The following is a 22,659-nucleotide window of genomic DNA, read 5'->3' as shown; positions in this document are numbered from 1 at the left end:
ATATACAAAAGCTCTACTCTTTTATATTTCCCTACTCCTACTTTTAGTTATGTCACAGATTACATCTTTATATATTGTGTATCCATTAACATAGTCTTATAGTTTTTAATGCTTTTATCTTTTGAAATTTTATGCCAGAATTCAAAGTGCTTTAATTGTAATTTAATTACAATTCTATTACAATATTATGGAATTCTGTTTTTGTCTATATATTTACCTTTACTGGTGAGTTTCTAGTGGTGATGAACTACTCAGCTTCTGTTTATCTAGAGAAGTACTTATTCTTATTTTTTGAAGGACAGCTTTGTTAGACATTGTATTCTTAGTTGCCTATTTTTTTCTTTAAGCACTTTGAATATATCATCCTATTCCCTTCTGGCTTGTAAAGTTTCTGCTGTGAAAGTCACAGATAATCTTATGAGAACTCTCTTATAAATGATGAGTTGCTTTTCTCTTGCTGCTTTCAAGATTTTCCCTTTATCTTTGACTTTTGACTGTTTGATTCTCAGGTGTTTTAGTATGGGCCTCTTTGGCTTTATCCTAGCTGGAGTCTTTAAGCTTCTTGAATTTCAATGTCCATTTCTTTCCACAGATTTGGGAAATTCCTAGCTATTATTTCTTCAAATAAATTCTCTATTCCTTTCTCTCTCCCCTCTCCTAAGACTCCCATGATGCATGTATTAGTCTGCTTGATGCTGTCCTATAGGTCTCTTCGGCTTTCTTCACTTGTCTTTTTTTTTTTTTTCTTTTTGCTCCTCTGACATGATTTCAAATGATCTTTATTTTTTAAGCTCTTTCTTCTGCTTGATTAAATCTGCTTGAATGTCTCTAGTAAAAATTTCCATTCAGTTATTATAGTATTCAGTCCTAGAATTTATGTTTGGTTCTCTCTCTCTCTTTTATAGTTTCTATGTTGATATTCTCATTTTTTCATGCAGTTTTCCTGATTTTGCAGAGTTGTCTATCTGTGTTCTCCCACAGATTAGTTAGCTAAGTCAAGAAAATGACTTAGAATTCTTTGTAAGAAAATTTTTAGATTTCTGCTTCTTTGGGGTTGGTTTTTGGAGATTTATTTTGTTAATTTGACTGGGCCATGTTTCTCTATTTCTTCATGTGCCTTGTGATTTTTTGCTGAATTTATATGTTTGGAAAAATAGCCATATCTCCTAATCTTTAAGGACTGGTTTCTTAAAGGAGAAGACTTTCACCAATCAGCCTGGCTAGAGGTTCTGGGGACCTATGAAACTATTTTTGGGTCATGTAGTTTCTCCTGACTGTGTGTATAATTTCCTAACCAGAGGTTTGCTGATTTACTTTTCAGAAGCCTGTAATTTCTTACTCCCTCTAGTGTCTGCCTGAAATAGTGTAGGCTTTCTGGCACTGCAGCTGCTCTCCATCATTCTCTAGTAGCCTCCAGGATTCTAAAGTGTACCAGCTCACATGACCAAAAGCAGATGAGATAGAAACCAGTCCTTTGGGCAGCCCCCAAAAAACTGGACTGTGGAACATATGCTCTACTCTTCTCCCTTCTTCCCAAGGGAGAAGCTGTGAGTTGGGCGCCTTTACTTCATAGCACTGAGCCATGCCAGCTCCCACACCATTTCAAGCTCTCTGGTATCACTGCAAACTGCCCCTGCTTTCCCTTGCTTTCAATGGCCCCCACACATCAAACTTTGCCTGTTACATCAGTGTTCCAAGTCAGGAGAGACAAAAACCAGTTCCTCAGGCAATGTTCTGAAAAGCAGAAGTGTTGAATGCACACTCCCCTCTTCTCTCTCATTATCCCTTCAGCGAGCAGCTGCAAACCAGGTGTTCTCTGCTGATCACTGTGACCAATACTGGCTTGGGGATGGAGAGATCACTGGTAAAGTGAAAAGGCTCTTCTTCCTATTTTAATGCAGCTGTTCTTGGTCAGTCCTTGACTTTGTGCTCACCTGAGGTATTGCAATCTCTTAACTGGTTTCTGGAGTTCTCGTATTTTGGTCCATATGTTGTTGTTAAGTTGGTGTCCCTGTGGAAAAAAAAGGGGGTGGAACTTCCTATTCCATGATCTATTTAAATTTAATGATTTTAGCTATACCAGATATATTATTGATAATGAAAAGGCTAAAAGGTTGACTAAAAGTAATAAATGAGTCACAATTTTTCATGTAAAATAAAAATGTGATAATCTAGGACAATAAGACAAGTGAGATAAAATTTAAATTGAAGGTAAATACTGCTTATAGAATTATTAAGTTTCACAAAAAATATTTGAGAACTTGGTAAATAAACTATATGAGGACACATAAAAATACAGTTGATTTATTTATGATATTAGATGAGAAAGTTGAGAAGGGCAATGCCTGTAAATAGTACCTCAATAATTACTTAAGGAAATGAATTGCTAATTCTTTAGTTACATAAAGGAAAACTGAATAAGTGAGAATAAGTAGCTTTTGTCTGATCCAATAAGTGCCAATCAAGAAGGTAAGGGATTAGATTGTAGCAGGAGAATTAGGAAAAAATTTTCTAAAGATAATAACTATAAAAATTTAGCATACTTCTTTAAGGACTATATCAATCATTCTTTTTTACTGGAGGTCACAAAGAAAAGAGAAAACTTCATGTTTTTTAATAGCAAGGCATAAGAAAATTAACTAGAAGACTTATTTATCTAGGAAAGATTGAAAGGCATAACACTAGAACCAAAAAGATGATAATATAATCCAGGTAAGAGGTAGTAATAGATCCTGAATCTGGGTGATAACAGTGAGAATGAATGAAGGGATAAAGACAGAATGAAGACATGAAATAATTTGAAGAGATGAAGCAGTTAAGAAGAATAGCATTGGTAACAAATAGATTAGTGTTTTTTTTTTCCCAATGTTTATTGTTTTCCTTCTCTGTTCCCACTCTGATTTCTTACTTGGATGTTTTCTTGTCCCATGCCTGTTCTGCTTGCTTAAGCTTTTCTTCTCATTTATTTACTTACTCACCCATTAAACTCATTTATTGAGAGACAATCCTTGTGCTAGCTCTTGGGAATAGTACCAGTGAATAAGACAGATGAGGTACTGCTAGAGTAGAGTAGACAGAAAAGTACTATATCATAAATAGGCTTACAATAAAGGAACCTACAGGACACTAGAGAAGAACAAAGCAGAGATACTTTGCTCAGATTTAGGAGGTGACAAAAAGCCTTCTGAAGAAAATGTAGGATAAGTAGCAGTTATCCAGGAAAAGAGATGGGGGAATAAAATTTTGGGAAAGAAGGAACTATTTACAAATTGAAAGTTTCATATGGCTGGAGCACTGAATTCAAGGTGGGAGTGATAGAGGTAAAACTAGCGGCAAGTAGAAGCTAAACTGTAAGCAATTTTAAGAAGCTCAGACTTTATCTAAGAACAAGAAGCTACTAAAGGGTGAAAGTCATTAATTAGGAGTATGACAGCTTTAATTTACATTTTAGAAAGATAAAAATGGTTGCAGAAAGAGGGACAGAAAAACACTGTAAAGATTTTTGGTTTGGACAACCTAGATGGACAGTAATGTCATTCCATGAGACACGTGAAGCAGGTTGAGATTATAAATTTGGTTTTGGTCATGTTGAGTATGAGAAAACTGTGGAGTAGCCAGGAAGAGTTCTATAAGAAATGACTGGAAACATAACTGAAGTTTATGGAAAAGATGCGTTTACTGAAGCTTTGTATGTGGATGACTTTACTTATGCAGAATATAGAGTGTGAATGCCAGGTCTAAGAAAGAACTCTGAATTCCAATGATATTTAATGAATGAGCCAAAAGTAAAAGTCAAAGAAGCTGGAGAAAAAAGAAACAGCTTAAAAGAAGAGAACAATATCAAGGAAGATAATTGTTTCAAGAAAAAGGGAGTGATTAAAAGTAATATCCAACCTTGACCTGTCTTCCTTTAGGCTTTCCCTTTCACTTACACTCTAATAATAGTTCCGTATGCACTCATTTTCTTAAAACTTGGCCCTCAGCAGTGGCAGCCAGATTATCTGATAAATTTATCTAAGATTAATGGATTCTAAAGGCTTAATTTTTTACCTCAGCCAGTTAACAGATTTTCATTAAAGTAGTGTTTTTCTTTTCTTTTTTAAGGAGCTAATACCTTCACTTAAAAAATTTTTATAATAATAACAGTAATACTAGTAGTAATAATCACAACAATAGCAGCTAACATTTATTGAGTGATTATTGTATACTAAGCACTTCACTGCTTAATTCTCACAACAGCCCATGAGGCAGATACTTTTATTATCCTTATTTTATAGATGAGGAAACTGAGGCACAGAGATAGTGAGCATCTGCCAAAGTTCATATAGCTAGTAAGTAGAGAAACCAAGATTTGAACATAGGTAGTTTAACCCAAGAGCATGTTTTCATCTGTAAGATGAGCCAAAGAGGATAGATGCTTAAGACCTGTAGATTTTTCATTGTACCTCAAAATATGTTAAAAAGGCAACCACTTGCTCTGCTTATGTGTAAGCCTGAATTTGAGCAGAAGATCAACTCACAGGCTTATTATAGGCTTGTTAAAACACAAATCTTGCTTATTGAAAATTGTTTTATTGCTTCCTTAAATTAGAATTAATGTTTAATACTTATACTATTTTAAATACTAAGGGGATTTATTAGACTGGAACTATCATTATAGATAATATTTATCAAACCTGATGGTAGTGGGGTGATGGACAGGTTTCTTAAAGACATTTAAGATCACTATTATTAAAATAATGATAGTGAATATGGAATATCTGAAATTTATGTATAGGTATTAAAAGTATGTGAACAAGAAGTACATGTAGGATTATAAACAAAAAAATCATTATATAATAATTTAAAAGTTAAACTTAATTTCTGAAACCTTTGCTTAAAGTATTAAGAACAGTGAGAAGAATCTTAAAAACCATAAAGTTCATTTGACTAGAATAAGACCAGCAAGCTTTTACACATAAAATAGAAAAAGCAAAACCTCACAGAAAGTTAGGAGCTGCAGAAAAACATACCTACAATTTTTCATTTAATAGTTCCAATTAGAATTGTGATGAATGATATTTATCTCATCATATCCCACTGAACTCTGTTCTAATATATGATAAATGTCTCCAATAAAATAGTAATGTTTTCAAGTAAACATGTCTTTAAGATAAAATTATTCTAAAATTAAAAGCCCATTAGAAACCTGGGATGAATGTGCCAGTCTTTAAGAACTGACAAAAATTTGGGAGAAAACAGTTGTTTGAAAAGGAGAGCAATGCTGAGTCAGTTTCAAAAGAGCCATGGAAAGAATCTTACTTCAGTAGTAACTCAACGGAATTGTTATTCCAGTTTTTTGCCACTGAAGTACTAAAATCTCTTAATTCATTCAAAGGAAAAAGTTAGTTTTGTCTTTATATAACCCCAAACCTGAAGCCTTTATTTTACTTATTTTACAGTTTATTCAAATAAGAATCTCCAGAAATTAGCAAAGAGTTCTACACAGTTAAATGAAGCAGGAAGCCTTTCACCAAGTTAGGGTGCAGATAAATTATTTTCTACACTAGGGGTATTTCTGCCTGGATAACTAATGGCTATTACATTAGAGTCAGAATTGAAATATGACTTTACTATTCTACTATCTCCATCAGTATAACTTTATTAATCCAGAAAACTCTTGCTTAGAAAGATAAACCTTACAAATTATTTTATTATTCATTCTAGGAACTTCCTGAAAGACCCATTGGCTCTTAAATAGACAGAGTAAGAGACAGTTTACACACCAAAACCCTTTTAAACCCTCTCCCCCAAATCCTTGCATTGGAGGTGACTTGGGTACTGCTGTGGTGCAGAGCTCCTTCCCAAGGGGTGCGCTATGCTGTGGGCACAGGGTCCTGGCCTCCACTGATGGCCACGGAGTGGCCTATTGCAGGAATAAAGATTGGCCTGGTCTGCCTGGCCCTAGGCCCGCACGGAAAAGTGGGAAGGGCAGGTGGGGAGAGATGCCTGGAGTTTGGCACAAGAGATCATACTAGTCCTAAGTTTGACATTGATATGCTGGTTTCACTTCTAAAACAAGAAAATGGTAAAGACAGTTGTGTGATAAAAGTTATCTATATGAAATATATAGATTACTTTGTGATTGGGAGTAGACGCTCCACCAGATACTTCCATGCCATGGTTTACTTCATTGTGAAAATGTACAAACACCTGAGATGTAAAAGTAAGATCCAAAGGAAGATAGATTGGAAGAATATTATTAAAATAGCAATACTACCCAAAGCAATCTATAGGTTCACTGTTATACCTACTGGAATACCAAAGGGCTCCTCCCACCTCCGCCTCAAATGAAAAAGCCAATCCTCAAATTCATATGAAATGGCAAGGGGCCCTGAGGAGTCAAAATAACAAAGAAGAAGAACAAAGTTGGAGGACTCTCACTTCTTAATTTCAAAACTTACTACAAAGTTATAGTTAATTAAAACTGTAATATTGGCATTAGGATAGACACATAGATCAATGGAACAGAACTGAAAATCCAGAAATAAACGAATGGATCTATAGGAAACTGATTTTTAACAAGGATGCCCAGACCATTCGATGGGGGAAAGAATAGTCTCTTCAACAAATGGCACTGGGACAAATGGATATTAACATGCAAAAGAATTAAGTGGATACCTACCTCACACTGTATCAACCTGAAACTCTTCTGCTGCTACACAATCTTTTCTTTGGAGTACAAAACTACTAATTGGTGGGTATCTCTAATAATTCTCTAATAATTCCATGTCCTTCAAAAGTGTTACCCTCGGATATTTAACAGAAATTTTACAATTTCCTTATCCATCCATTGTTGATGGACCATGTCTTGGGTATTTGTAAACAATGATGCTGTGAATATAATGGGTGCAGATATCGTTTTGAGATAGTGATTTTGTTTTCTTTGGCTATGTACCCAGAAGTGGGATTGCTGGCATATAGTAGTTCTATTTTTATTTTTTTGAGGAATCTCCATACTGTTTTTCCATAGCAGTACACAAAGGTTCCCTTTTCTCCAATCCTTGTCAGTGTTTGTTATCTCATCTTTTGATGACAGCCATTCTAATATGATGAGGTGATATCCCATTGTGGTTTTGATTTGCATTTCCCTTAAAATTAGTGATGCTGAGCATCTTTTCATGTACCTGTTGGTTGTTCATATATCTTCTTTGGAAAATGTTCGTTTAGGTCCTTTGCCCATTTTTAATTGGATTTATTTACTTTTTGCTATTGAGTTGTATGAGTCTTTTATATATTTTTGGGTATTAACTCCTTATCAGATATATAGTTTGTGAATACTTTTTCCCATTCTCTATGCTGTCTTTTCATTTTGTTGATAGTTTAACTGTGCAGAAGCTTTTTGGTTTGCTATAGTCCCACTTGTTGATTTTTGATTTTGTTGCTTGTCCTTTAGGAGTCATATCCAAAAAAATCATTGCCAAGACTCATGTAAAGGAGCTTTCCCCCTATGTTTTCTTGTAGGACTTTTGTGGTTTCAGTTTTACCGTTAAGTCTTTAATCTATTTTGAGTTAATTTCCGTGAGTTAAATAGGTTAATCCATTTTGAATTAATTTCTGTGAGTAAAATAGTGTAAAACAGGTGTCTACCTTCATTACATGTGAATATCCAATTTTCCCAGCACCATTTACAAAAGGGACTGTCTATTCTCTATTGAGTATTCTTAGCTCTTTTGTCAAATATTAGTTAACCACATATGCATGAGCTTGATTCTGGGCTCTCGATTTTGTTCCACTGGTCTGTTTTTATGTCAGTACCATATTGTTTTGATTACTATAGCTTTATAATATAGCTTGAAATCAGGAAGTATGATGCTTCCTTTATGTCTTCTTTCTTAGGATAGGTTCGGGTATTTGGGGTCTTTTGTGGTTCCATATAAATTTTAGGATTTGCTCTTTTAGGATTTTGTTATCTATTTCTAAAATTTTGATAGGATTGCATTGAGTTTATAGATGGCTTTGGGTAGTATAGACATTGTATTTTATTTATTTTTTTGGTTTTTGTTTATTTTTTATTTATTTTTTTAAGTTTATTGGGGTAACACTGGTTAATACAATTATATAATCTTCAGGTGTACATTATAATTTGACATCTATATATTCTATTGTGTGATTAATACTCAAGAGTCCGGTTTCCTTCAGCTACCATATATTTGATCCCCTTTACCCACTTCACCCTCCCACTACCCCCTATATTTGACCCCCTTAACCCCATCTACCTCTCCTCTCCTCCCTCACCCTCTCCCCTCTGGTAACCACTAGTCCATTGTCCATGTCCCTGAGTCTCTGTTTGTCCTGTTCATTTGTTGCTTTTAGGTTTATATTCCACATATAAGTGATATCATATGATTTTCTACTTTTTCAGTCTGGCTATTTCGCTTAGCATGATTATCTCGAGGTCTATCCAGGTTGTCGCAAATGGCAGTATTTCATTTCTTCTTATGACTAATATTCCATTCTATACATGTGCCACAGCTTCTTTAGCTAATCATCTATCGTAGGACACTTTGGTTGCTTCCATGTCCTGGCCACTGTGAATAATGCTGCTATGAACATCGGTGTGCAAATATCTTTATGGATATGGGTTTTCAAGTCTCTGGGGTAAATACTCAGTAGAGAGATTGCTGGATCATATGGTAGATCAATTCTTAGTTTTTTGAGGAACCTCCATACTGTTTTCCATAGTGGCTGTACCAATTTGCAGTCCCACCAGCAGTGTATGAGGGTTCCTTTTTCTCCGCATCCTCTCCAACATTTGTTATTGCTTGTCTTGTTGATTATAGTTATTCTAACAGGTGTGAGATGGTATCTCATTGTGGTTTTGATTTGCGATTTCCTTAATAGCTAGCATCTTTTCATATGTTTGAAGGGCATTTGTATGTCTTCTAGGGAGAAGTGTCTGTTCAGGTCCTCTGCCCATTTTTTGACTGGATCATTTGTTTTTTTTTGTTGTTGTTATTGAGTCATATGAGTTCTTTGTATATTTTGGATATTCTGCCCTTATTGGAGGTGTTGCTTGCAAATATATTTTCCCATTGAGATGACTGTCTCTTTACTTTGTTGACTATTTCTTTTGCTGAGCAGAAACTTTTTAGTTTGATGTAGTCCCATTCATTTATTTTTGCTTTTACTTCCCTTGCCTTTGAGGTCAAATTCATAAAATCCTCTTTAAGTCCAAGGTCCTTGAGTTTCGTTCCTATGTTTTCTTCTATGCATTTTGTTGTTTCAGGTCTTATATTCAGGTCCTTAATCCATTTTGAGTTAATTTTGTTGTGTGGTGACAGACAATAGTCTAGTTTCATTTTTTTGCAGGTGGCCTTCCAAATTTCCGAGCACCATTTATTGAAGAGGCTTTCCTTTCTCCACTGTATGTTTTTTGGCTTTTTTGTCAAAAATTATTTGCTTGTATAAATATGGGTTTACTTCTGGACTCTCGATTCTGTTCCACTAGTCAGTGCGTCTGTTTTGCTGCCAATACCATGCTGTTTTGATTACTGTCGCTTTGTAGTATAATTTGAAGTCGAGCAGAGTGATGCCTCCAGCCTCATTCTTTTTTCTCAGGATGGCTTTGGTAATTCGGGGTCATTTGTGCTTCCATACAAATCTGATGATTTTTTGTTCTGTTTCTTTAAAAATGTCGATGAGATTTTGATGAGGATTGCATTAAATCTGTATAATGCTTTAGGTAATATGGTCATTTTAACTATGATGATTCTTCCAATCCAAGAATACAGAATATCTTTCCATTTCTTTGTATCTTCTTCGATTTCTTTTAATAGGGTCTTGTAGTTTTCATTATATAGGACCTCCACATGTTTCGTTAAATTTATTCCTAGGTATTTTATTCTTTTTGTTGCAATTGCAAAAGGAATTTTTTCCACTTCTTTTTCTGACACTTCATTATTAGAGTATAGGAAAGCTATGGATTTTTGAACGTTGATTTTTGTATCCAGAGACTTTACTGTATTTGCTTATTGTTTTTAGTAGTGTTCTTGTGGAGTCTATAGGGTTTTCTATATAAAGAATCTTGTCATCTGCAAATAGTGACAGTTTGACTTATTTGTTTCCTATTTGGATGCCTTTTATATCTTTCTCTTCCCTGATTGCACTTGCTAGGACCTCCAATGTTATATTGAATAGCAGTGGCGATAGTGGACAGCCTTGCCTTGTTCTTGATCTTATAGGGGAGGTTTTTAGTTTTTCACCATTCAGTATAATGTTGGCTGAGGGTTTGTCATATATGGCCTTTCTTATGTTAAGGTTCTTTCCTTCCATACCAATTTTGTTAAGTGTTTTGATCATGAATAGATGCTGTATCTTGTCGAAGGCTTTTTCTGCATCTATTGATATGATCATATGATTCTTATTTTTTAATTTGTTTATGTGGTGTATCACATTAATCGATTTGCATATGTTGAACCATCCCTGTGCTCCTGGGATGAAGCCCACTTGATCGTGGTGTATAACCTTTTTAATATGTTGCTGTATTTGGTTTGCTAGTATCTTATTTAGGAGTTTTGCATCTGTGTTCATGAGCGATATCAGTCTGTAGTTTTCTTTTTCTGTGTTATTTTGACCAGGTTTTGGTATCAGGGTAATATTTGCCTCGTAAAATGAGTTGGGAAGTATTGCCTCCTCTTTGATTTTTTGGAAGAGTTTGAGGAGAACAGGTATTAAATCTTTGAATGTTTGGTCAGAATTCACTAGTGAAGCCATCTGGTCCTGGACTTTTACTTTTGGTAGGTTTTTGATGATTGTTTCAATTTCCATACTGCTGATCAGTTTATTTGGATTTTCCAGATCTTCTTGATTCAGTCTAAGAAGATTGTATTTTTCTAAGTACTGGTCCATTTCTTCTAGGTAATTAAATTTGTTGTCATATACTTTTTCATAGTATTCTTGCATGATCCTTTGCATTTCTGCGATGTCAGTCGTAATTTCCCCTTTCATCCCTGATTTTGCTTATTTGTGTCCTTTCTTTTTTCTTTAGTGAGTCTAGCCAGGGGTTTGTCAATTTTATTAACCTTCTCAAAGAACCAGCTCTTTGTTGCATTTACTTTTTCTATTTTTTTTTCAATTTCATTTATTTTTGCTCTAATTTTGATTCTTTCTTTCCTTCTACTGACTTTAGGATTCATTTGTTCTTCTTTTTCTAGTTTTTAAAGATGAAGTGTTATGTTGTTTATTTGGGCTTGTTCTTGTTTTTGGAGATAGGCCTGTCTGTAATGATATGAACTTTCCTCTTATGACCGCTTTTGCCATGTCCCAGAAGTTTTGATATGTTGTACTATCATCATTTGTTTCTATGTATCTCTTTCTCTCTTTTATTTCTTCTCTGATCCAGTTATTCTTCAGTAGCATGTTGTTTAATCTCCATGTATTTGTGGTTCTTCCTGATTTCTTTTTGCAGTTGATCTCTAGTTTCAAAGCATTATGATCAGAGAATATGGTTGGTATGATTTCAACCCTCTTATATTTGTTGAGGCTATTTCTGTGTCCCAGTATGTGGTCGATTCTTGAGAATGTTCCATGTGTACTAGAGAAGAATGTATAATCAGTTGTTTTGGGATGGAAGGCTCTGTATATGTCAAATAATGTGTCGTTTAAGGATGTTATTTCCTTACTGATCTTCTGTTTGGATGATCTGTCCATATCCAACAGTGGGGTATTTAGGTCCCCTACTATGATAGTGTTTTGGTCTGTTTCTCCCTTTAGTTCTGTTAGTAATTGCTTTACATATTTTGGGGCTCCCTGATTGGGAGCGTAGATATTAATAAGTGTTATGTCTTCTTGGTGCATGATTCCCTTTATCATTATAAAGTGTCCCTCAGTATCTTTCTTTACCTTTTTTATTTCGAAGTCTATTTTGTCCGATATTAGTACTGCTACTCCCGCTTTTCTCTGAATGCCATTTGCTTGAAATATCGTTTTCCACCCTTTCACGTTGAGTCTATATTTGTCTTTGGAACTGAGATGTGTCTCCTGGAGGCAGCATATGGTTGGGTTTTGTTTTTTGATCCATTCTGCAACTCTGTGCCTTTTTATTGGTGAGTTCAGTCCATTTATATTTAGAGTGATTACTGAAATATGAGGTCTTATAGCCATTTTATCTTTTGGTAGCTCAGTGTTTCCATTGCTTCCTTGTCCTTATGTTTCTGTTTTCTTTATTTGGGTTGGCTTTTATGGGTTTTGTCTCTGATTCTCCTTGTTTTATGTTATATACTTCAGTTTTGGCTCTATGGTGTGTGGTTACCATTAAAAATATGAAAGAGTGTTATATATACAGTCGTCCGTTTTCTTCTGTATGTGCCTCATCTCCTTTCTTCTTTGCGAATTTGGATCTTTGAATCCTCCCCTTTTCAGTCATTGTTATCTCAATTTGTCCCTATGTATGCTGAACGTTCATTACTATCTTGCTATAGCAATTCTCTTATTATTTAAGCTTATAATGCCCTGTTCTTAGTAAGGATTGCACTCCTCTGCTTCTATTTGTCTGATCATCGCTTTACTCCTAATTATAGATATATTTTTGTTGTTATTTTGTTTTAGGTGAGCTGACCCTTTTCAGAATTTCCTGTAGTGCAGGCCTCGTAGTGGAGAATTCCCTCAATTTTTGTATGTCTGAAAAGGTTTTTAATTTCTCCTTCATATCTAAAGGAGAGCTTAGCTGGATATATTATTCTAGGCTGGTAATTCCTTTCACTTAATAGTTTAAATATTTGATTCCATTCCTTTCTGGCTTGTAAGGTCTGCACTGAGAAGTCCAATGATAATCTAATGAGTTCTTTTTTATATGTAACCGTTTTCTTCTCCCTGGCTGCCCTGAGAATTCTTTGTCATTGATTTTTGATAACTTTAATGCAATGTGTCTTGGTGAAAGCCTTTTTGGGTTGAGATAGCTGGATGTTCTGTTGACTTCTTGAATTCCAAGCTCCAGCTCATTCCTTAGATTTGGGTAATTCTGGTCAACTATTTGTCTGAAAGTGCTCTCTAGTCCCTGCTCCTTTTCCTTACCTTCATTGATGCCCATTATTCTTATGTTTCCTCAGCTAGTTCTCTTTCATTATTTTTCATTCTTTGGTTTCTCTCTTCTTCCTTCTGATTTATTTCTAGATTTCTGTCTTTGATATCACTGATCCTTTCCTCCATTTGGTTGACTCTACTTTCCAAGCTTGCTATTTCATTTTTCAACTCCTGCAGTGTTTTTTTTTATCTCCAGAAGTTCTATTTGGTTCTTTTTGAGGATTTCAATCTTCTTGCTCTGCTCATCTAGTTGTTTTTGCAATTTCTGAAATTGTTGATATGACTTGTTTCAGAACTCACTGAGTTTTTTCAGACGTACCATCCTGAATTCTCTGTCACTTAAGTCACGTATTTCTATGTCTGTAAGCTCATTTTCTGGAGATTTTTCTCTTTCTTTCTGAGATGCCTTGTCACCTTGGTTGTTCATAGTGTTTAGTGGACTATTTCTCCACTTGGACATTAATGGAAGTGTATGCTGTTGTTTTTCCAGAAAGAAGATTTATTATATAAAGGTCTCTCTTTAGCCTGCTGCAAAGAAGGTGCTTTTCTTTTGGTTTCCAGTAGGTGGCATTTAAGCCTCTTGGATCCCTGCTTTATATAGAGCATAACGTCTTTTATTTTCTTGTAGATTTTAATCATTCACTACTCTCAGTTTCAGTCTCTGTCAGTGTTAGTAACAGTTCTGGTAGCATTTGCTCAGATTCCCCTGGGGCTCCGTGGTGATTGGTCTGAGGGTATGGAGGGAGGGGCCCTCGGAGTTGGGGGTTGGGGGCTGTGGCTCAGCTTTGGTTTTACAACTGGGGCCAGTAGAAATCAACTGTTGTTTCTCTATGGTCCCGTCTGACTTCTCTGCTTTCTGCCTTGATGAGTGAGCCCTGCTGCCAGCTGCATAGAAAAGTCCCAACACTTCCAGGCAGGGCTATTCAGGGAAGTTGCTGCACCTTCTCCCCTCCTCCTCTTCCTGCAAGGAGCTCCAGAGGCTGAGAGAGGTAGCTTCTTTATTTGTCCCAGTCCACTGCCTGACGCCCAGGCTTCTGACCTGTGGTAGCTCTCATACACAGATCCCACACTCAGGCATGCTGGTGTGTAGTTTGGGGTTTTTTTGTTCAGTTTTAGATGTTCAGCTTATTGTTGTTTCAAGGGGAGAGATCTGAGGATGTCTCTCACTCAATCATGTTTTCCCAGAATCCTGATTGGTCTACTCGGGACATTTTTACAATAATAATTCTTCCAATCCATGAATATGGGGTTCCTTTCCATTTATTTGTGCTTCTTCAATTTCTTTTATCAATGTCTTGTAGTTTTCAGTGCAGAGATCTTTTACCTTTTTGGTTAAATTTATTAAGTATTTTACTGGTTTTGATGCTATAATAAATGGAATCATTTATTTCTTTCTCAGATAATTTATTGTTAGCATATGTTATGCATTAGAAATGCTACTGAATTTTATGTTTGTTTTGTTTCCTGCAACTTTACTGAATTTGTAAATTGGTTCCAACGGTTTCTTGGTAAATTTTTAAGAATTTTCTGTATATAAAATCATGTCATCTATAAATAGAGACAATTTTACTTCTTCTTTTCCAGTTTTGATGCCTTTTATTGCTTCTTCATGCCTAATTGCTCTGGCTAGGGCTTCCAGTACTATGATAAACAGGGGTAGTAAGAGTGGGAACCCTTGTTTTGTTTTTGATCTTGGAGGAAAAACTTTCAAATTTTCACCATTGACTATAATGTTAGCAGTGGGTTTGTCATATACATAGCACCTTTATTATGCTGAAGTATGTTCCCTCTATACCTAATTTTTTAAGAGTTTTTGCCATGAACAGATGTTGAATTTTGTCAAGTGATTTTTTTGTCTATTGAGATGATCATATGCTTTTTCTTTCACTTTATTAATGTGATATATCACATTTCTTTATTTGTGTATATTGAACCATTCTTGTGTCCCAGGGATAAATTCCACTTGATCATGGTGAATAATCCTTTTAATATGCTGCTAAAATCAGTTTGCTAGTATTTAATTGAGAATATTTACATCTATATTTATCAGAGATATTGGCATGAAGTTTTCCCTTCTTGTAGTGTCATTTTCTGGCCTTGGTATCAGGGTAATGCTGGCATCATAAAATGAGTCTGGGAGTGTTCCACCTCTTTAGTTTTTTGGAATAGTTTGAGAATTGGTGTTAATTCTTATTTGCTTGGTAAAATTCACCAGTGAAACCATCTAATCTTGGCTTTTCTTTGTTGAGAGATTTTTTATTACTGCTTCAATTTCCTTACTAATAATTGGTCAGTTTAGATTTTCTATTCTTGATTCGGTCTTGGTAAGTTGTATGTTTCTAAGAACTTTTCAATTTCTTCTATGTTGTCCAGTTTCTTGGCATATAGTTGTTCTTGGCTTAATTTTGGACATTCTTGGTTTTTCACTGAGAAAAGGACTATAAAGTGTGATAAAAATCCTTCTCACATGTGTGCAACAGGGTTCAGAGGTGTGATCTCCACAGTCCTAAATGATGCTATACATCCACTGTCTCATCAAATGGTTCAATAAATGATCATCCAGCAATAACAACAACAAACACAAAAAAATTTGACACTGATGAAGGTTGAAATAACTTCTCTAGATAGTTGATATACTATTGTGCTTCCTTAAGTAGGGGTGAAGGTCGAGATTGATTGATTACATCCTCAGATGCTGATGATCTATCTTTCAGCTCAGGCTGAATAATAACTACAAAGAAACCCTGATATCTGTAACTACACAGCTTTGTGCCTTCATTAGCATAGCATTAGTATTTTATTATCTTTATCAACATAACTTTACTATTCCAGAAAACTCTTCCCTGAAAGATTAAAGTTGCAAATAACTTTACTGCTCATTACAGAAACTTAAATAGAAAGTATCAAAAAGCAGTTTACGCAAGACTCTCAGAAACCCCTGCCTTGTTGTGGTCATGATTCCTAAATGATTATATCGTGTTCCTTAGTTAATTCTAATTAAGCTCCCACATTAATATATCTGCCTTAAAAAAATTCAAGATCTCATAAATATCCTGAGTTTGCACTTTCCTTTCTGAGACTCAGACTCTAAGATTAATATTTGGTTGAAGTGGTATTCTTCCTTACCATAGTAAGGATAACTCAGTTTTATTAACAGGTTGTTTTGATTATAGTTTTGAAGAGCCAAAGGAAAGTTACGTCTTACTTGGACAAAGTTACCAAAGTAAACTCTTCTTTGGACAATTCTAGACAAGCTCTATTAAGTCCTAACTCTTCTCTAGGATCCACTGATCTTTTATTTTGACATGTTTTTATATATGCTAAAAGGAAGCTGATCACAGGCATACCTCTGGTAAATTACTACCACAATAAAGGTAGTCAAAAAATTTTTGGTTTTCTGGTGAATATAAAAGTTATGTTTATACTACATTGTGTCTGTTAAGTGGGTAATAGTATTATGTCTTAAAAATATATATATGCCTCAATTAAAAAATATTGCTAAAAAATGCTAACCATCATCTGAACCTTCAGTGAGTCATAATCTTTTTGTTGGTGGAAGGCCTTGTCTTGATGTTGATGGTTGCTGACTGATCAGGGTGGTGGTTAGTAGAGGTTGGGGTGGCTGTGGCAATTTCTTAAAATAACAAAAAAATGAAGTCTGCCATATTTATTGACTCTTCCTTTCAAGAACAATTTCTCTGTAGCATGTGATGCTGTTTAACAGCATTTTGCCCACAGCAGAACTTCTTTCAAAACTGGAGTCAATCCTTTCAAACCCTGCCACTGCTTTATCAAGTAAGTTTATACAGTATTTAAATCCTTGGTTGGCATTTTAACAATCTTCACAGCATCTTCACCAGAAGTATATTCTATCTCGAGAAACCACTTTCTTTGCTCATCCATAAGCAGCAGCTCCTCATCTGTTCACATTTATCATGATATTGCAGCTATTCAGTCATACCTTCAGGTTCCAGTTCTAATTCTAATTCTCTTACTATTTCCACCACATCTGCAGTTACTTCCTCCACTGAAGTCTTCAGTCCTTCAAAGTTATCCACGATGGTTGGAATCAACTTCTTCCAAACTCCCCATATTTTGACTTCTTACCATAAATCATGAATGTTTTTAATGGCATCTAGAATGGTGATTCCTTTCCAGAAGGTTTTCAATTTAGTTTGCCAAGTCTCATCAGAGGAATCACTGTCTATGGCAGATACAGCCTTATGAAATGTATTTCTTAGATCAGGGGTCCCCAACCCCTGGGCTGTGGGCTGGTACCGGTCCATGGTCTGTTAGAAACCAGGCCACACAGCAGGAAGTGAGTGGCAGGCGAGTAAGCAAGGCTTCATCTGTATTTGCAGCTGTTCCCCAGCGCTAGCATCACCACTTCAGCTCCACTTGAGATCATCAGACATTAGATTCTCATAGGAGCACCAGTCCCTGGTGCCAAAAAGGTTGGAGACTGCTGTCTTAGATAATAAGATTTGAAGTTGAAATTACTCCTTCATCCATGGGTTGCAGAATGAATGTTGTGCTAGTAGGCATGAAAACAACATAAATAACCTCTAAGCTCTTGAGTGACCAGGTGTATTGCCAATGAACAGTAATATTTTTCTTGGGTGACCAGATGCATTTTAATGAGCAGTAATATATTGAATCTTTTTTTCTGAAAGTAGGTATCAACAATAGGCTTAAAATGTTCAGTAAACCATGTTGTAAACAAATGTGCTGTCATCCAGGCTTTGTTGTTTCATTTAGAGAGGATAGGCAGAGTGGATTTAATATAATTCTTAAGGACTCTAGGATTTATGGAGTGGTAAATGAGCATTGGCTTCAACTTAAAAGTCATCAGCTACATTAGCCCCTGACAAGAGAGTCAGCCTGTCCTTTGAAGCTTTGAATACAGGCATTGACTTCTCTCTAGCTAGAAAAGTCCTAGATGGTACCTTCTTCAAGTAGAACATTGTTTTGTCTGCATTGAAAATCTGTTATTTAGTGTAGCCACCTTCATTCATTATCTTAGCTAGGTCATCTGGATAACTTGCTGCAGTTCCTACATCAGCACTTGCTGATTCACCTTACACTTTCATATTATGGAGATGGTTTCTTTCATTAAACCTTATGAACCAACCTCTGCTAGCTTCAAACTTTTCTTCTCCAGCTTCCTTACCTCTCTCAGAATTGAATAGAGTTGGGGCCTTTCTCTGGATCAGGCTTTGGCTTAAGGGAATGTTGTGGCTGGTCTGATCTTCTATCTAGACCACTAAAACTTTCCCCATATCAGAAATAAGGCTGTTTTCTTTCTTATCATTTATGTGTTCATTAGAATACCACTTTTAATTTACTTCAAGAACTGGTCCTTTGCATTCACAACTTGGCTATTTGGCTCAAGAGGCCTAGCTTTCAGTCTGTCTCATCTTTCAACATGCCTTTCTCATAAGCTTAATCATTTTTAGCACTTGATTAAAGTGAGACACATGTAACTCTTCCTTGAACACTTTGAGGCCATGCTGGCCAGTTTCTGTATTGTTGTGTCTCAAAGAATGGGAGGCCCAAGGAGAGGGAGAGAGATGGGGGACTAGCTAGTCAGTGGAGCAGTCAGCATACATACACATTTATCAGTTAAGTTTGCTGTCTTATATGGATATGGCTCATGGCACCACAAAACAATTATAATGGTAACATCAAATATCACTTATCACAGATCACTATAACAATTATAATGAAAAAGTTTGAAATATTGTGAGAATCATCAAAACGTGACACAGGAACATGAAGTGAGCAAACGCTGTTGGAAAAATGGCACCAACAGACCTGTCCAATGCAGGGTTACTATAAACCTTCAATCTATAAAAAAACATAATATCTGCAAAGTAAAATAAAGAGAAGCACAATAAAATGAGGCATGCTTGTATAGTTTTCTTTATGTTGCCTACATTTTTGAAATGTTTTCCTTGAGGATAGTTAATTCAGTAAATAAATGGGGGGAAAAAAAGATTAAAGTAGAAGGAACAGTAGGGGTATACAAGAAGGATTAGTCACCTTCCTTGGGGAAAACTCGGAGAAGGCATCACGGAGGAGATCACACTTAAACTGAGTCTCAAAGGATAAGAATTTTCTAGGAAAATAAAGAGAATGAATATTTTACGCAGCAGGGGTGCGAAGGGCCCAAAGGAATAGAGGTAGGACAACACTGAGAAATGGGTAATTGCTAATAGGGTCTATATGACTGCAATATAGAAGTGAATGGCAAAAGAAGAAAAAAAAGAGATAAAAGTAGACTAAATAAGCAAAGAGATATTGAAGTTAAGAAGTTTAGAGGTAAAACAGCTCACAGTGGTGAAAGAGTTCTGGGTCTGGCTATGGGCGTTAGTATGAGTTACTAAAGTGGTGTTGGGAAGAAAGACCTTAAACTTATAGAAATCACAGAACTATGAGGCTATGATGTTAGATGGGCTCTCTCTGGATCTAAATGGCTATCTGGTCCATCTACATGAATATGTCACCCTAAGAAAACATGATCAAAAAAACCTGGACGATCATGATGTCCAGCCAAAGTTATTAACAGTCAATAACCCAATAAGAGCATAATTGAAATGAAAGACAGTCCTAACAACACAAAGATCCATGGGAGAGGTAAAAATGGGTTCAAAGAAGTCTGTTCTCATAAGAAATTCTTTTTGTTCCTAATCACTATAATTACTATCAGTTATCCATCATCATCTCAGGATCAACAATAAATGGAAATCATACACTAACCATCATAAAATGCCATTTTAAAAGAAGTTTATTTATCTCTATTATTTTATTTTAGTGAATATTCAATCATCATTCCCCTCTTAGGTTTCTCAACCCTAGGTCTTGTAAGGGATTATAGGACTTTATATCTCTTATAATTGAAGAGCCACCATCAGAGTCACATATCTTTTAAATATTGTGGAAACTCATGAAAGCATAGAGATTAAACATGGCTGTTTGCATTTATTTTTATATAACTTTAATATAAAGGTCCTGGGCAATTAATAGCAATGTGCTTGCCTATCAACTCAATGGTTTCAATCTAAAGTAAGAGATTCACAACACAAAAATGGGAAAAATATTTACATTAAAGAAAATAAAATAAAATATGAATTTTTAACTATTTGAAATTCTCCAATTATTTTTTGATTTTTAAATAATATAGACATTCTAATGGGAAAATAAATCATCCCATTTACTAAAACTCCCATTTATTAAGTGGTATAAGTATCCAATAGACCTATTTCAGTACGAACCACCTGTACTTCTTCTCTTGTTAAGATTAGGAAGAAGAAACAATGATATCATTAAGTGAAAGAGAACAACATTACAATAATTAGCATTTATACAGCACTTTTCTCTTACGATCCCAAAGCGTTTAAGGCACAACCTTCAATGTCACAACATTTCAAAAATGCAGGTAAGGAAAGGCTAATTATAGTTCCTTTTTATAAAATAGAAAAATGAATAATACACAAAGTTAAATGACTTCCAAGTTAATGTTATTAGTAATTAAACAAAAAAATAAAATTAAGGGTTCTTCATCCTTGGTTTAGGACACTATGTTCAAAAACATGCTGCCTGTGAAGTAAGATCTTACAGGAATTTATATTCACAAAATGATTATGATGTGACTCTTCTTTAGTTAGATTCCTTTAGTGGATTTATATTATTATTATTTTCAGTTTATTTGTTTTCAAATAACTTTTAGGCAGTGGGGCAATTAAAGAGAGTTCTCGCCATAGAGTCATGGAGGAACTTATTACTACTATAACTAGAAGTGTTATTGAAGTTTTACAGTTAGCTTGAAAAAACATAATAAGGGAAATATCTATTAATATAATGATATAATAATTTTAAAGGTAAAAGTTCTAATATTCATATTCTTGATATAAACATTCTCTACTACTTTCTTCATTTTTTCACCAAAATGTCATTTTTAGCAATCCTTCCAGTTGAACTATAAGCTCTAATTCAGCAGTCCATCTGAAATAATGACATACTTACTGGCTCTGAGAATGTTCTCTTTGCTGCTGCACCTGGACTGGACCTGCAGAGAAAGTATAAACTCAGTAATTTAGGGCTAATAACATAAATAGCCAGATATGTATACATACTTATTGGGCAAGCTCCTGAGGTCTAGGAACAAAGGCTATATATATCTCGAATATCATAACATGTTAGTAAAAATGTTACATTTGTTTCATATATTTTTTATTATCCTTTCCTTACTTTAAATAACTGACTTCTAGAAAAAACACTGGAGTACTATATTATAAATGTGACAGAAATAACACCAAAGGCAATTTTTTTATTAATGTGTATTTGAAATTAGTATATGGGGAAAAAATTCAAGTTACCACATATTCAGTTGTGACCCTTAAGGCATTATGCATATCTCTTGACTAGAATAATAATGCAATTCAAGTAATAAGGTTATAACCAAACATTCTATTGTAGTCATTTTTGGTTATATAGGTTAATGAGGTGAAAAAAATCCTCATATACAATATTTATATGGGATTCTAATGAACTTTGTTATTTATGAATTATATTTATTAATATTGGTTATGAAAGATGCTTCTGGTAGAAATCAATGAATTCGATCACATTTATTTACCAGTTCTTAGGTGTGTATAGAGTTTACCAATCAGAAACCCTTATGCTTTTAGGTCAAAGTGGAACACTCTTTTAAATGTTGCAAAGTGGAACATTCTTTTAAATGTTGCAAAACTATTGAATTCAAAGGCCATATTGGATGGCATGACTACTTATTAATTTCAGAGGAAACTATATTTAAACTCCACACCTCTTCTTCCCATTCCACAGCAGCTTGCCGCAAATGGATATATACACAACAAATTAATTTGTATCACTTAACACAATCTACTATTGTAATGAAACAACTTATGAAAGGAATGTTGCAACTTAGGGTGGGTTATGGTTGTCCTTCCCTGAAAAAAACAATTGTTAATGTTTAAAGAAACAACAACAATAAAAAAAACCACAAACATACACACAACATACACACACCGCACACACCAAAAAAAAAAAAAAAAGGAAAAAAATAATTCCAGATGTTAAAGTTATTCTCTTTTGGCCCAGATTGTTTAAATAGTTTTAAATATACTAGAAAAAAGAATCTAATCTAGAAGATAGTATTCTTATATTCTTTTACTCAGGAGTTTTATTAAGGAACAATTCTGGACCAAATAAGAAAGAAATTAATGACTATTTAAAGAAAACAATACAGGAAGACACTAGAACGAGAAAAAGAAAAGGAAGAGAAAGGGTTTAAGGGGGGCAAATCTAGTAGACAGAAAAGAAAGTATGGGTTTATAGAAGGGAACAATATGTAAATGCAGAATGTTCTGCTATTTCTTATTGAAAATTCATACCGAGAGGGTAAGAATGACTAATGAACTTGCTACAAGATAAACAAGCAAGTTGGCAAACCATGGAATGAAAATAAGTGTAACTATACCACTACAGCCTTAAAGGAGAAAAGAAACAAACACCAACAGACAAATTAATAGACAAGCTTAATAAAGATATAAACTACGTTTTAAAAAAGTGATT

General features: G+C 34.8%; 1 protein-coding gene across 9 annotated transcripts in view; it reads right to left on the bottom strand.

Moving 5' to 3' along the window:
• The window catches only part of GPHN (gephyrin), a 390,537-nt gene that overhangs the window by 102,448 nt on the left and 265,430 nt on the right, over nt 1-22,659 (bottom strand). For all 9 annotated transcript variants that reach the window (XM_039875261.1, XM_039875256.1, XM_039875259.1 and 6 more), the window contains one exon: nt 21,088-21,130. In XM_039875261.1, the coding sequence (XP_039731195.1) occupies nt 21,088-21,130 (43 nt within the window). The remainder of the gene's footprint in view (nt 1-21,087; nt 21,131-22,659) is intronic.

The sequence above is a fragment of the Pteropus medius genome, unplaced genomic scaffold, assembly GCF_902729225.1.
Source record: "Pteropus medius unplaced genomic scaffold, Ma_sr-lr_union100, whole genome shotgun sequence".
Lineage (NCBI taxonomy): Eukaryota > Metazoa > Chordata > Mammalia > Chiroptera > Pteropodidae > Pteropus > Pteropus medius.
The sequence above is the reverse complement of the archived record's forward strand: the minus strand, read 5'-3'. Positions and strand labels throughout refer to the sequence as shown.